Raw genomic sequence first — 15922 nt, forward strand, 5'->3', positions numbered from 1 at the left:
CCATGGATGGACAGCATCTTAGTACCATGTTCCTGCCCCGCTTTGCCTGTTGCTAGGATCTAGTGGCTTCTTGGTCCTAGAAGGGGTCCCCTTCTCTCCTTCAGTAGGGTCTGGACTCTAAGAACCAGGTGCAGAGTAATGATTCTGGAGGCCAGTGCACAATGGCTTCTTGTAAAAGAAAGATGGCAGGTATTCGGAAATGAGTGGATGAACAAAGATGGAAATGTTTGTTGGAAGTTCCCAGGCTTGTTCTTGCTCTCCTTTCTGGTTCCCATGTCTGTTCATCCTGCTGTACAATATTTGCCATGATGGGAGTGGGGGAAGTCCCAGGTCTCTTTAGTCAATTCTCAGTCACCTGGTGAGTCCAGATCATCCTCCACCACACCCACACCACACATCTCAGGAATGTTTCTCCTGCTGGAAGTCTTCACAATGGGGCTGTTAAACTCATCTGACCCCCAAACACACTGAGATGCACTGTTTCTTCATGGCAGAGTGAGGACCTCAGCAAACCGCTCTTCCGGGGGAGGGGGAGGGAAAGAAAAGAAAACCAACAAAACAACAAAATGCCAAGCAAACAATTCAAAGGCCAATATATTTATGGATGCACAGAATTGCTATTTTCTAAAGTTATGCCTGCTGTGATGCCTTTAATGCCAAGCACGGCCACTGTCTACACACTTGGCTTAGCCCCTGAGAATCTGCTTTGTCTGCCAATGACCATGAGTTATAATTTCTTATTTCTGTTTCTATGTATAGCTCCTCATGAATTCAACTTCCACTAAATACAAATTATTAAGATACATGCTTGAGGGTGTATAATAATGAATGGTATTGCACAGGGTCAGCTCACCCACCTCCAGAGACCCGTTGAAGAGCACCTGAATCGTCGACAGAGACGACCTCCAGCAGCTCTTTCCAGGTGAGTCATGCTGAATCGTCGATGGGGTCAACCTCCAGTAGCTCTTCCAGGTGAATCGTGCTGAATTGTCGATGGGGACGACCTCTTCTTGGGCAGTTTGTGCTGAATCAGATGTCAGCTGATGTGAAACAGCAGAGGCAAAAGCGTGAAGAAATTTAACCTAAGAGAGGAAATGTGTTTTTTTCCTATTAATTAGGAAAATGCCAGTCTCCTCAAAGTTAGTTAGCAGAGCACTTCTGTGGACATCACAAAAAGTTAGAAACTGAGAGAACCAGGGCGATTTCTGGACTATCCGAGGAGAGTTGTTAATCTTCTCTAACCCCAAAATACACTGAGGTACAATTTCTTCAATGGCAGAGTGAGGACCTCAGCACACTGATCTTCCAAGAAAACAAAACAAAACAACAAATGCCAAGCAGATTATTCAAAGTAACTAGTTTTGAATTCTGGAAATGAACGCAGTCACAGAACAAACCAACAGCTGTCTGTCCAACAGAAGCCACTGACCTTTGTGAGACAGCGGCATCTGGAATGTTCTAACCCCCACCTCCTCGCACACTCCCTCATCCCACGTTCTGCTCAGCGGAACAATGCAAAGTTGGCTGGATGTGTTAACATTTAATAAGACTGGCCTCGTACTGAACGTTGATTAATGTCATACACCAGACTGACAGAAGGAAAAACAAACAAAAAACAGAAGAAGCGTGATAATCTCAATAAATACATAAAAAGAATTTGACAAAATGCATTACCCACAAATGATCATGCAATTAAAGAAACAATTACATTTCAAAAAGCATAACTGAGAATAAAATACCTAGGAATAATTTTAGCAAAAGAGGGGCAATACTTGTACACCAGAAACTATGAAGCTGTGTTGGAAGAAGTTAAAGCAGGTGTCAGGAAACAGAAAGACATCCCCTCTCGTGGACTGGAAGGCAGCATCATCAAGGCGGCTGTCTCTCAAATGGGGATGCGGCTTCACTGCACACCCTACCAAAATCCCAGCTGTCTTTCGTGCATAAATAGACAAGGATGATCCCAAAATTCATATGAAATGCAAAAGGCCCAGAAAGGAAGAATTAATCTTGAAAACAAAAACAAAAACAAAAAAAAGGAAAATTTAAGGTCTTGTATTTCCCAATCTCAAAACCAGCTACAAAAGTACAGTGACCAAGAGAATGCAGAACATAGGTAGGGACAGACACAAAGGCCAAGGGCACAGAACTGAGAATTCAGAATGAAACCCTCATTTTTATCAATCAATTTTTGACAAGAGTGCCAGGACCACTTGATAAGGAAAGAATAGTTTCCTTAACAAGCGGTGCGGGGAGAACTGAATATCCTCGTGCAGAAGAGTGCACCCCATCCCCCCCTCACACCATGCACAGAGACCCATTGAGATTGGGCCACAGAGTGACACACAGGAACTGAGACTGTAGCTTTCCAGAAAAAACACAGGAGTAAATCTTTGTGGACGTGGCTTAGGCAATGATGGGCACTTCTTAGAAAGTTGAGCGTAGACTTAGCATGGGACCCCGCAAATGCACTCTTAGATGTACACCCAAGCTTACTGAAAACCTACGTCCACACACTGTGGTGTGGGGTCTGTGCACCAGTGTTCCCAGCAGCTTCATTCCCAACACCCAAAGAGTGGAAACTCCTCAATGTTCAGAGGCAGTCCATGGATACACAAATCCTGCATCCATCCAATGGGCTCTCATTCAGCTTACCCAGGGGCCACAAAACTGGAGGCCACAGGCACAGCCCTCTAGACTGCCCCGCCTGCCCAAAACAGCAGACACCAGCCCGAGTCTGGAAATCTCTGAGGCCCTGTTCACTTCAGAGCGGCTACAAGCTTGTGTGTCCCTACAGACGCATTCAGGTCTGGTCACTCTGCTGAAATGACCCACAGAACTCAGGAAAGTGCTCTACTTCCAGTTTTATTATAGCAAAAGGGTAAATCAGAACCAGCAAAGGAAGAAACATACACAGTGGGTCTGGGACAGGGAGGGTTCCAAGCGTCAAGTCCTCCGAGAGGCGCTACCCTCCTGGCATCATGTGGGCAGAGTGCACTTGGAGGACCGTCTGCCAGGAGGCACTCAAGCGTTGCTGTTCCGAGGGCTTCCTGGGGCTTTATCACAGGGACATGATCGACTGAGCCACTGCCGACGTGACTGACCTCATTCTTCAGCCCCAGTTCGTTTCCAGAGGTCAGGCTGACATCATCTGGCGCATCCTGTGAGCCCATCCTGAGACTGTCAGTGCAGCCAGCCCTACCACGAGCTGTCTGGGAGCAAACTCTAGCAGCTGTGGTGTGAGGGGACCCACAAGGACCTTCTAATGCTTGGGAAATTCTAAAGATTGGGAGGTTGTCCCCCAGGAGCTGGGGACAAAGGGCAGTGAAATTCCTTATTAAAGAAGCCGTAGGATGGAATGAACTACCAACTCATGCCACAACACAGATTCAGCCCAAAATGCATGATGGTAAGCGAACAAAGCCCGATGTCAGAAGCCACATGTTGTGAACCTCAGCTTCTATGAGATGTCCAGGAAAGGAAACCCATAGAGAAAGGCAGTAAATCATCTTGCCAGGGGCTGGGGGAAAGAGGCATATGGGGAGGGACTGCTAATGTGTCCATGGTTTCTTTGCTGGGGTGGGGGTGATGGAATGTTCCAGATTTAGAGAGTGGTGATGGGTGCACAACTCTGCGTGTACACTCAACACAGGTGATGTTCATGCACTTGAATTATCTCTATAGGAAAGAGCACATAATTCAACAATTCTGTATTTAAAATTTACCTATTCACTAAAACTTACTTGTCCCCCAAAGTCAATACTTACTCTGCTTTCAAGCCATTCATTCACAGACATGCGCAGGGCGTTGAAAAATTTGTCACCTAGCGCACGTGTTTCCAGCTGAGTGACAATGGGGCATGGACAGCTTTCTTGTCTTTGCTTTCAGACAGAGATGGACAGAAGACACTGACAGCAGGGAAAGCACAGTGTAAAGGAGGCACTATCCACTCTGACACCTGCTCGGGGGCGGGGGGTGGCCTCAGGCAACTCCTTAACACTTCTGAACCCTCCTTTCTCTTTCATTAAATAAAGAAAATCAATGCATTGCTCTTAGGATCTAAGGTTTTAATCTATGGGAGGGGGGTGTTTGTGTGCATGTGCACACATCCACAATTTTTCCTAGGGGAGATGTTTCAGTATTCACTAATGCAGTGTTCACTATGACTGTGTAGAACATGAGGGCCAGGAATAAACCAAATCCAATGTACGTATTGGGTTCTCTCTATATATGTATATATATAAAACCACATGTGTATCTTTACACACATGTGTCAGATATGTGTCTGTGCCCGGAAGTCTATTTTAGCTGATAGTGGACTGCTTCCTGCTGACGAACATGTGTGCGATGTGACATTCTTCATCCTTTTCTTTCCAACCTGCCTCTATTATTATATTGAAGATGAATTTCTTATAGACAGCATGTTTCCAAGTCTAGATTTTCATTCCATTCTGCCCGTCTTTTTGGCATTTGGTATTTTCATTGGTTTATTGTAACCAGTTATATAAAAATAATTCCTTTTGTTAGGGCTTAAGTCCATCATTTAATTTTTGTGTCCTGTTTCTTCTCTTTAATTTTAGTTTAGTTTTTTTTTTTAATCCTTGCTCCTGCCTTCCTATGGGTTTCTTGAGCATTCTTCTAGAATTCATGTTGATTTATCTCATTAGTGTTTTGGAGAGTGTCTCCTGCATAGCTTTCTACTGGCCGCTCCAGGTGCTACATTTTTTTTTTCATGATAAAGAGAGAATTTTATTTTATTTTATTTTATTTATTTATTTTTAATTTTTTCAATTTATTTATTTTCAGAAAAACAGTATTCATTATTTTTTCACTACACCCAGTGCTCCATGCAATCTGTGCCCGGATGTGGAGAAAGGGGAACCCTTTTACACTGTTGGTAGGTGCTACATTTTACACACATCAATGACTGGGGTCTGCTGTTGAAATGAGGTCCTTTTACTCTTCCCCGTTATACTTATCTCAGACATTTCCTAGTCACGCTTTTGGAAATTCATCACACTGTGTTGCGATTTTTCCTTTCACCGTCCAATGTAATTTAAATAATTCAAAGGGAGAACAAAAATCCCTTGATCTGCCCATATTTCTTTCTACTGTGTCCTTTTTTTTCCATCCTGGTGTTTCAAGGTTTCTTCTTTTGTCATCCACTGTGTAGAGCACTTTCTTCTGCCATCCCTAGTTCTGCTCTGACAGACAGTCCTGCTTTCTCTGTCTGAAAATGTCCTGATTTCCCCTTCACTCCTGAAGGACGTTTTGGGTGGACAGAGAATTCTGAGTGGACAAGTCTTTTCTTCCAGTACCCAGGCAATATTACACAATTTCCTTCTGGACCCCACGGTTGCTATAGGAAACCCCCCTGCTTTTGAAGTGGTGTTGCCCCGAGGGGAGGTGATGGTTCCCTATTGAGGTTTTCTAGACATCGTGTCTTCTGTTTGGGGGAGATGGATGACATGTGGGTTAGAATTCTTTGGGTTTCACTGGCCATCTTGTCTCTACAAGTTTATATCTTTTGCCAAGTTTCAGAAGTTTTCTGCAAGCCACTGTTTCTTTTTCCTTGCTGAAGTGCAGTTGGCACATAGAATTGTGTTGGTCTCGGGGGTACCACAGTTGCGAGGATGCCCTCACCGTGACTGTCACCGTACAGTCATTACGAAATTACCGACTATACTCCCTGCACTGCACTTCCCACCCACAAGTTCTTCCCTTTCTAACTGGAGGTTTGTACCTCTTGATCCCCTTTTTGCCCATCCCCCACCCCTCCACGCTGGCCACATGAGTTTGTTCTCTGTATTTATAGGACCGATTCTGCTTTTTATTTGTTGGTTCATTTGTTTTGTTTTCTAGATTTCGCGTATAAATAAAACTGCACGGCCTTTGTCTTTCTCCGGCTGACTTAGCAGGTTACTTCACATGATACTGTCCAGGTCCATCTATGCTGCTGCGAGGCTGGTACTTCTTTGAATACTTTTTCAGCCCGACGTCCTTCTGTCATCCTGAGGCTCCAAGGACACATACACTGGAGTTTCTGTTACAGACCCACGGGGTCCTGAGTCTGCATGCATTTTTTCAGAATGCTCTCAGTCTCTTGTCCAAACTGGCTAATTTCTATTTTTCTCTCTTCCTATTCGTTCTTCCTCCCCTCTGTTATTGTGCCATGCCCTGAGCTTTTTATTTTGATTGTTATATTCTGCACTTCCAAGTGTCTCATTCGGTTCCTCTATAAGTGGCCTATTTCTCTGCCAAGACTGAACTACGAGACCTAACTGTCTTCTATTTTGTTTCAAGGGGGCTCATAATTGCTTGTTGAATTTCTCATATGCTAGCTTATTTAACATCTCTGTTGGATAATTCTAACGGCTCTGCCACCTCGGCCTTGACATCTATTGACTGCCTTTCCTCATTCAGAGATCTCTTCTGGTTCTCAGCATGACAAATGGTTTTCTTCTGAAGCCTGGACAGCTTGGGCATTATATTGTAAGACTCTGGATCTTATTTAAAGCTACTCATCAGTAGAGGAAGAGGGGAATGCTAGATTATGTCTGCCAGGTGGGGGCAGAAGGGCAGGTTCCCTATTTGTCTCCCTTTAGCCCCCATCCCATGAGGGGGTCCTCATTACTTTTAGGCAGGGGTGGGAGATGTGGCCGTACACTGAGGCCTGTGTCATACTTCCCTGGCTGGGATAGGTGGTGGCGTCTTGTGACTGGTCCCCCATGGCCTCCAACAACATGCCTGGGAGGAGGGTTGGCCTTGTTGGATTTCCCTAGGCACCTAGGGGAAATTCCAGCCATTCACCAGGCCTCCTCCCCCAGCATCCCTGTGGGGGGGAACCTTGCTGCTGCTGGGTGGAGGAGGGAATCCAGGCTCCCATGTGCTTTCTGCACTAGGATTTTGGAGGATGGAAGTCCTGACAGCTCAGCAGACCTTCATCGACACTACCCAGGTCATGAGCGTGTGTTGGGACAGTGTATGATAGCCTCACGAGGGAAGTCTATGATCCGCACCTGACCCTGCTGGCATGTTGAGAGTGGGACTATGGGTTTCCCTGTGCTGTGATCGACAGTGGAACAGTTACCCGAAAAGTTTTCTTCCCCAATGGGCTGCCCCTTCCCCGTTCCTTTGGTTTGAGAGAAAGCAGGATTTCATAAGGGCTATGTGTGTGTGTGTGTGTGTGTTAATTGTAATAAAAACAACACACCACATAAAATTTTCTACTGTAACCACTTTTAAGAGTCCTGTTCAGATCAATCGTGTTAACTATATTCACCTTGTCATGAAACAGGTCTCCAGAACATTTCCATGCTGCAAACTGAAACTCTGTACTCACTAAACAATTCCCCTTACCCCCCATCTCATGGTAACCATAATCCCTAGCATTTGTTTCTATAAATGTGGCTACTCTAGGCTCCTCATACAAATGGAATCACACAGTATTTTTATTTTTTGTGACTGGCTTATCCCACTTAGTATCATGTCCTCAAGGCACATCCATGCTGTACCCAATGACAGCATTCTTCAATAAAACTGAGGGTTGTTTTTGAAAAGATCAACAAATTTGACAAATCCTTAGCTAGGTTAAGTAAGAAAAAAAAAAAAAAACAGAACACTCAAATAAATAACATCAGAAAAGAAAAAGAAAGAGGGGACATTATAACCAGTGCCACAGAAGTAAAAACGGTTATAAGAGCATGATGTGAAAAATGGTTTGTGCAGTTTGCCATTTCAACTGGGTAATGAAAAGAAATGGAAAAATTCCTGCAAACTCACGACCTACCAGGGTTGAATCATGAACTGGAAGATCTGGACAGACCAATAAGTATTAAGGAGCTTGAATCTGTGATCAAAAACCTTCCCACAAGGAAAAGCCCAGGACCAGATGGCTTCACTGAAGAATTCTACCAAACAATTAAAGAAGAATTAACACCAATTCTCTTGAAAGCCTTCCAAAAAATTGAAAAGGCGGGACCACTTTGAAGCTCATCCTCGGAGGTCAGTATCACCTTTAGACCAAAGCAAGACAAAGAAACTGCAAGAAAAGAAAATTACAGCCCAGTTTCTCTGATCAATATCCCCCAGAAAATACAAGTGAACTGAATCCAACAGCATATTAAAGGGATTATACACCACAACCAAGTGGGGTTTTTCCCGGAATAGAAGCATGATCCAGCACATGAAAATCAATTGTGGTAACTCACCACACTCTCAGAGAGAAGGTCAAAACCACACAGCCACCCTGGCTGGTACAGAAAAGGCATTTGACAAGATTCCACAGCTGTTCTTGGTGTATAGTCTTGGACCAGCAACCTTCAAATCCCGCCTTTTTATTACCTTTGTCTGGCTTTATTATCAAGAATATGCCTTTTTTTTCCTTAAATATGTGGCTTACATTGGAAGTACTTACTCTTCAAGTAAGGGTAGAACTTGAGTCCACCAGGACTTGGACTTTGTGAGAGGAGTTTTGACTACTGATGTCTGGGGTCCTGGCTGGGATGCTTCCCCCAGAAAGAAAAGGGCCACCCAGTCCAATACACTCCACACCACCCACTGCTGAGGTTGTGAGGAAGAAACAGACATAGAGGATAGCCTTCCAATGCCTCTCTGTTCCCTGGGCCCTTGAACCCTGTAGAGGGAAGGATTGCTGGGCCCTCGGAGGTGTCACTCGCTAGCTGGTGTAGAAGGAGACCGCCAGGACCATGGAGAGCACCGAGAGACTCCTTACCATGTTAGTTACATGCACTGCGAACAACAGATTAAGCAACCCTATAAACGTGTTCGTTCACTATGGGTCCACGGCTCCCTGCATGGGAAGATGGTCCATGCCCCCCCGCCATGTGGGAAGATGGTCAAGCCCCCCACCCCCGCCCCCGTGTGGCAAGACTATTTCAACATCCCAGTCGCATCATCACCGTCAGTTTATACCCTATACAGGAAAGCACATTCATCGCCTTTGTCCTCTTTCAGGGCAAGAATCATGAACTTTATATTTTATCCTTTAAAAATCCATGGAAAACAATTATCCACCAGATGTTCTGTAAGGAAAGAAAACAAACAAACAAAAATTCCAGAAGTGCTGATTATTCTACACGCAGAGAATGCCCCAACATGTTTTTCTCTATGGCTGCATAATGCTGGGTGGTAGTGAAGGGGGCTTTACTTCATCATGAAGTAAGCAGGGGTTCTGAAGTTCTAGTCCCAAAAGTAAGTGTTAATTATGTACTATTTTCCTTTACCATTTTGAAATAAATCTTGGGGAATTATTATCTTTGAACATTTATTTCATAGAAAGATGTTATTTGCAAACTGGGATTTGTACATTTATAGTGCTCTAGAAACCTAGCTCCAGGAGGAAATCTTGTGTAACCTGTTTTGAGTACATAGTAAACATTCAACAAATAACTTACTGGATGTTAAATTATTGTTCTCCGGCAAAGGTATAAATACCTACTTTCATAGGTACTTTAAGTTGTAGTAATCAGTAAATACTAGGCACTTTATGTTTTACTTTGTGTTTGACGATTTAAACACCTTCACAAATCATATTAACAGAGTACAGTACTCTCTATATAGAGCAGAGATAAAATAATACACACACCACAACAGAATATATGCATTTGCACAATTTTTAATATTTTAGGAGAAAAACAATATAGTTTCATAGTTCAAATTGCATTTGATTTCTCTTAAAAATATTTTCCTAATTTAATTCAAAAAGGTTATTTCATTAACAAATAAGCAGGTAAAATTTACAAATCAGTAAAGTGGGTGATTTGTCACTGCAGTTTTGTACAAATATTTTGTTTTCTCTTTTAAAAAGAGAGCAGAATACAGTAAATTTCATGATCTATAAATCTGCAAAATGCCAGCTACCAAAGTGAGGAACATTTCCAGAACTTACCATGATCATTTGTTAAAGTCGTAGTGATTTCAGGGTGTTAACAGTCAGCTGTGCATTAACTAGAATCTATCATTTTTGTGCTGAATCCTTCACTCTGCATAAGACTTTTGGGGGGTGGGGGAAAGTATGTATCCTTCAGCAAAGTAAGTTCTTCATATATTACCCTATTGAGACCCTGGAAATCCTTCATTCTTCACTTAAAGAAAGTTCAATATAGTACTGTGGTAGATTAACCTTCACGTGACTCCCCTGATCTCAGCCTACTGGTTCGAGTCCTTCTGTGATCCCCTCCTCTTCAGTGTGGGCAGGACCTAGGACTTGCTTCTAATCAACTGAATTTGGCAGTGGGGATGGGCTGTCACTCCCATCATCACATTACAGTGTATAAAACTCCCTCTTGTTAGCAGACTTGCTCTAGAGTCTCTTTTTCTCTCTTTCTCTCTCTCTCTCTCTCTTGCTGGTCTCGAGCAGAAGCAGGCTTCCAGGAATATCCCAGCAGTAAGGAATGGAATGCTGCCCATAACTGTAAGACCGAGGACTTCCCCAGCTGAGGACACAGTCCTGGGTGATGCCTCAAAGCAGCCTTGCAGAAAACACGGTAAACCTGTGCCCAGCTCCTGATCCACAGAAACTATGAGATCATATATTGTGGTGACTCGTCAAACCTCATAGAAAACTAATATGAAACCATAAGAAAAAAGGGTTGGTGTTTGGTTTTTTGTGTTTTGTTTTGTTTTTTAAGATTTTATTTATTTATTTGACAGACAGAAATCACAAGTAGACTGAGAGACAGACAGAGAGAGGAGGAAGCAGGCTCCCGATGCGGGACTCGATCCCAGGACCCTGAGATCATGACCTGAGCTGAAGGCAGTGGCTTAACCCACTGAGCCACCCAGGCGCCCCTGTTTTGTTTTGTTTTGAGAAAACACTTAGTACAGAGAATATCTTTTTCTATTGTTTAAAAAAAATCAGAAAAATAGGCATATACTTAAAGGTCATAGCAAGGCTCAGTGTATGGAGTTCTGGGTGGTCCTGTTGTGGTCAAAGGAAGCAACGTGATTCCTGACAGGCACGTGGCAGGTGGCTTATCAAGACCGTAGCACATTTCACTTAGAAATGGCTAGTAAGTGCAAATGGTCAGCTCCGTGCAATTATCCTCTGACCCCTACCACAAAAGTCGTTACTGGAACAATTCCTGTGGTTAATACAAATTCTTTGTGCCCCGAATATGAAATGAACTGGTGAATTCTAGGCGCTCTGGTGGAAGACTGTGACTCCCGAGATCCTGGATCCTGACCAGCATGATAGATTGGGTCCAGATCCCACAACCTACACTTCCCCTGGCATCAGCACCCTTCCCCCGACATTCCAAACAGTGACTAGACTGAGACGGTATTTCAGGGGATGACTTGTCTAAATTGCTCGGAATTTAGATAAAAGAAATGGAGAGCAAATAGCATGGAGGACATGGGGAATTAGGAGGAGAGAGTTGGGGGAAATTGGAAGGGGAGGTGAACCATGAGAGCCTATGGACTCTGAAAAACAATCTGACAGGTTTCAAGTGGCGGGGGCAGGGTGGGAGGTTGGGGTACCAGGTGATGGGAATTATAGAGGGCACAGATTGCATGGAGCACTGGGTGTGGTGAAAAGATAATGAATACTGTTATGCCGAAAATAAATAAAAAATAAATTAAAAAAAAAAGAAATGGAGAGCTTTTGTTCAAAACAGGGCTTTCCCCAAGTCACAAGACATCCAGTTGTTATGACAACCTTCAGAACAAGAGAACCACAAGGCTGCAAAGAATCCTGACCTTAGCACCCCACATTTGAAAGAAACAAATTTAGGATTAAGTTCATTCTGATGAAAGGGAGGAAGGATACATATGCAGTGTTAAGGACAGAGTTTATACCTGGGCACTACTTCAGTTAGAAAATACACATGTTGGGGAGATCGTCAGCTGATCTTTATCATAATTTACAAAGATTAAAATGGTGAATTACAAAGAGAAAAAAGCAAAGTAGCACAAACTGGAATGCTCTACACACTTTGCTACCTACGAATTTTTCTGTTCCTTAAATGAACCGAATACTACAATTTCATAGCTGAAATTCATTATTCATTTCATCACTAAAAATCTATGCAAACTGACTAAAAAGAGACAGATAATAAAAACAATTGGCAAAAGAAAAAAAAGTGTTTTTTTCTTGGTTGCTAGTGCACTTTTGGCCTGTGGGCTCTGGTTCACACGGAGATAGAAACGCACTCCAAGACCATCAAAGAAGCACTTCCCGGCTTAGAAGCATCTGCAGGTGATCGATAAAGGAGGCAAAACACAGATTTCCACACATCACACAACACTAGAGTCCAACTTTGACTTTTATAAACTTCCAGGTCTCATTTTTAAGAGAGTAGGACCACAGCTCACATCCTTGTTCTCACTTCAAACCCAAAGTCATTATGCAAACCACGTGTGAATTTTCGACAATGTGGCCAGACCGTCAAACACTGCCGCACAGGGGTTAATGGGCACAGCTGAGTCCTTCTACACACACAGGTCAAGAAGCAGCACAGAGCAGAGCCTCCCAGGACCGCACTCGAGCAAGCTGATGGCACTGCAGGATTGCCACCTGTCTGGCGGGTGCGGGGGTGGGGGGGCTTCGTCCGCTGGGAGCCCCTTGCTTAGCGAGCATGTCCCATCACCAGAGCCTAAAGTGAACCGCCGCTGCCCTTCAAAAGAAGTACTCTCTCTGGCTCTCACTGACTGAGCTTTGCACATTGAGCTCACTCTTCAGAGCCGTCTCAGCGCTGTCTCCAGCCGGGGGAACAGTTGACTCGTTTTTTTGGTACAACCACCTCTGCTGATAAATGCGTGCAGCTATGGTGGTGAGACAGAGCAAGACAAATACCACCACCGCTATCACACCTGGTGAGAGAAGGAGGAGGCGCAGTCAGAACACAGACTTGTAACAAGCAGGACTCACGTAGCTGATAAGCTCAAATACATCACACGCGCATAGTCAGGAAAGTGGGCACTGGCCTACTGGAACACTGCGTTTACTTCTAAGTCCACACGCTCTTTGGATATAGCAGTTTTACATCTTTAGGTTAAAGATCTACTGGCCTGGCTTTCACTTGGTGCCTGCCTGTTAAAATTCAGAACCACAGCATGGCCTCTAGGTCATGGCCCCACTTCATGCTAACAAGTGAGCACGTTTTCATTATTTTAAAAGTGTATAGACTTGCCATGGAATAATTAAATGCTTATGTACAAGTACATTAAGAAGATTTGCTGCTGACATTCTGCTGATTTACAGTTCTGTGGTGAGTACACCAGTTCCTTCTATGAGGCTAGAAGAGTCTTACGTGATCTCTGCTGCTGGGGGCCATGTCTTGTGCGTGATCCCCTTCAACTGCAGATGCTCAGAACCTCTGGAAAGGTTCTTAAATAGCAACAAGTAGAACAGTCATCACGTTCACTACAACCTGCACCTCACCTGACAACAAACAGTTGCAGCTTTAATTACTCTTAAGTTTTGTTATAGGACTTTGCTTTGAAGAGCTACATTGTATCCAATTTTAGTGTCAGGGACAGGAACTCAGTAACAGTGATCAGACCACTTGATTATCCAGTCACTGTCACCGTTGCCCTCAAACACCCAGGATGTTATTGTGTATGTAACTGAGTACTAGCTTGTTTGTTCTGTGAGACTTGGTAGGGTCCTAGAGCAACCTCTGTCTTCATCCGCTCTCTGAAGAGACTGAGATGTTGTGACTAATGCATCCAATGCCTTCCATAACCTTCCTTTCAGCAATCCCAGTGTGAATGTGTTTGTGAAAAGCACTTAGGTCTGTCTACCTCTCCATCCATCTACACATCTGTGTCCTTCTGTGCCTGTCCATCAACACGATGGATCTCATGGCAAGAAACACTCCCTGATCTCTGGTGTACGAGGTTTGAGCATGATTTAGGTTAATTCCCCTTCCTGTATTGTTCCCGGTGTTTGCAAGAGGAGAGGTGATGGAGGGCAGCACGTGGAGAAATCCACCTGCTGGGGTGGTTCTTTAACCCGACTAAGTACTTTACATGTGGTGCGGTCTGTGGTCATTCAGACACAGGGCTGAGGATTCCACCCAGGATTCTATACTGCAGCTCAATACACTTGGCAGCGGACACACTGCTCAGCACACAGGTCGAAGGCAGAGCCACGTGAGTTGCAGGGGCCGTAACCTGAGCTGTTACCTCCCTCACACCCATGTGCTCTGATTCTCCCCCAGTCTATCAGGAGTCAAGCAGGATTTCTCAGGGGAAAAATATAGGTGCAACTTACTTACTTTGAACAACTTGCCAGTGATATTTAACCAAAGGCGATAAAGCCCCAGAGACCATGCCTTCTGTTCTAGCACCAACCTGACTACCATCGTTGCTCTCGCTAAACATGGCACCAACTGTGACATTTTGCATTTTTGGACTTTGATTCCTATTTCAAAAATATGAATCACATTTAATTCCATTTATTTTAAATCAGCTTTTTGCTTTATACTGAAGTTTTCTCATTCAAAATAAGTGAGAACAGTTCAGGATTAAGACTTGATTTGTATTTTAACACAAAAGTATTCCTTTTAGGTGTACATTATAAATAACACATATGTTTCTTTGTTCCTGGAGTTGTGAAATCAGAAGATCATGTGCCTCATTCATTAGAAAAACAGAAGTGGTTAAGATAGGAATGGGAAAGTTCACATTCTTACACAGATTTGGTCAGCATGTGAAAATGTCTGAGTACCTTCCTAATAGTCTGGAGAAAACTGGCATCTTGATAAACAGAAACCCAATGGGCAGATGCAGTCTGGTCTGCTTGAGAAGCAGACACCCACTTGCATCCCACAGCTTGGGGACGACCTCCCTTATCTGGAATAGCCTTGGAACGGAGAGCAGCTCGCTCTCTCCTAGCCTGCAGAGTCTGCAATGGGCACATTCCAGTCGTCTAAGTAAATAAATGTAAGAATTCCCTGAATCATACAGATTAAAGCAGGCCTAAATAAATTCTGTTTCAGAGAATACAGTGGGAGATATTTAAGATGGAACTACCTGTACCTCTTCAAATATATGTAAGTACATACAAAATATCAATATACTTATATGTGAATATTTATGTAAATACATGTATGGTTTATCTATAGGACTTTGCTTTAAAGAGCTGTGTTATATCCAGTTTTACTGTCACATGTATAGAACACATGCAACACTGAGCGTGTATATATAATACAAATATATGTGAATAGTTACATTTAGAAATACAAATAAATATATATAAATCTAAGATAAGACTGACACCAGGAAACAGTTCTGTATATTTATGTTTAGAAAACTCTTTAGGTTTTCTATCTTTATGTTTATGAAAATGACCATTTGCCTAGTTTAGGTCGTTCTAAACTCACTTAATGTTTTACTTTTAGTTTTGGGCGAATGGACTGAGAGGTTGTGGCTATTTTGGATCAAAGAAGTAAAGGTGAATATGTCATATACGTACATGTGTATATATGATCTCCTGAGATATATGAATGGGTATTTTCAAATGAGAAACCTTATTACTCTGTAGTTCAGCAACTATCCTTTAAAGAGTGTCTCGGTCCTACCATGGGTTCCCTCCACTCAGCCCCCCTGAGCCCCTGCAGAGGCCTACATGGGGCAAGCCCGTGAAGAACGCCCACAAAGGGGTGTCCTGCCATTGACCTCGCCCCTCAGCTCAGACTCCCGGACACGGGCTTATGCCCGCGGTGACAGCAGCGCAAGGACCAGGTTGTTCACAGCCCTGTTACCTCCGATGACAGCAGGGCCACTTCTGTCAGTGCTAACTAAGGGCTCTCCCCCGTCTGTCGGTCCAGAACCACCTACAGCAGAGAAAGGGAGAATGACAGAGGCAGAGCGAAGAGGACTTTGGTTACATTCGCAAACGTCCGACAGGAGAGCAGAGCCCTGCGCGGGCGGGAAGGAGCAGGAAATCCAGACC

At 43.7% G+C, this 15922-nt stretch overlaps 1 protein-coding gene across 4 annotated transcripts in view; it reads right to left on the bottom strand.

Annotated features, from left to right (window-relative positions):
• Positions 1-8960: 8960 nt before the first annotated feature.
• LOC132016059 (contactin-associated protein-like 3) overlaps positions 8961-15922 on the bottom strand; it is a 170557-nt gene continuing 163595 nt past the window's right edge. For 3 of the 4 annotated variants that reach the window (XM_059397082.1, XM_059397083.1, XM_059397081.1), the window contains one exon: positions 9618-12834. In XM_059397082.1, coding sequence (XP_059253065.1) covers positions 12641-12834 — 194 coding nt within the window. In that variant the 3' untranslated portion in view covers positions 9618-12640. Of the gene's footprint in view, positions 9045-9617; positions 12835-15922 lie in introns of those variants that run through there. The other variant, XM_059397084.1, reaches the window with a different exon arrangement.

This window comes from Mustela nigripes, chromosome 4 (assembly GCF_022355385.1).
Source record: "Mustela nigripes isolate SB6536 chromosome 4, MUSNIG.SB6536, whole genome shotgun sequence".
NCBI lineage: Eukaryota > Metazoa > Chordata > Mammalia > Carnivora > Mustelidae > Mustela > Mustela nigripes.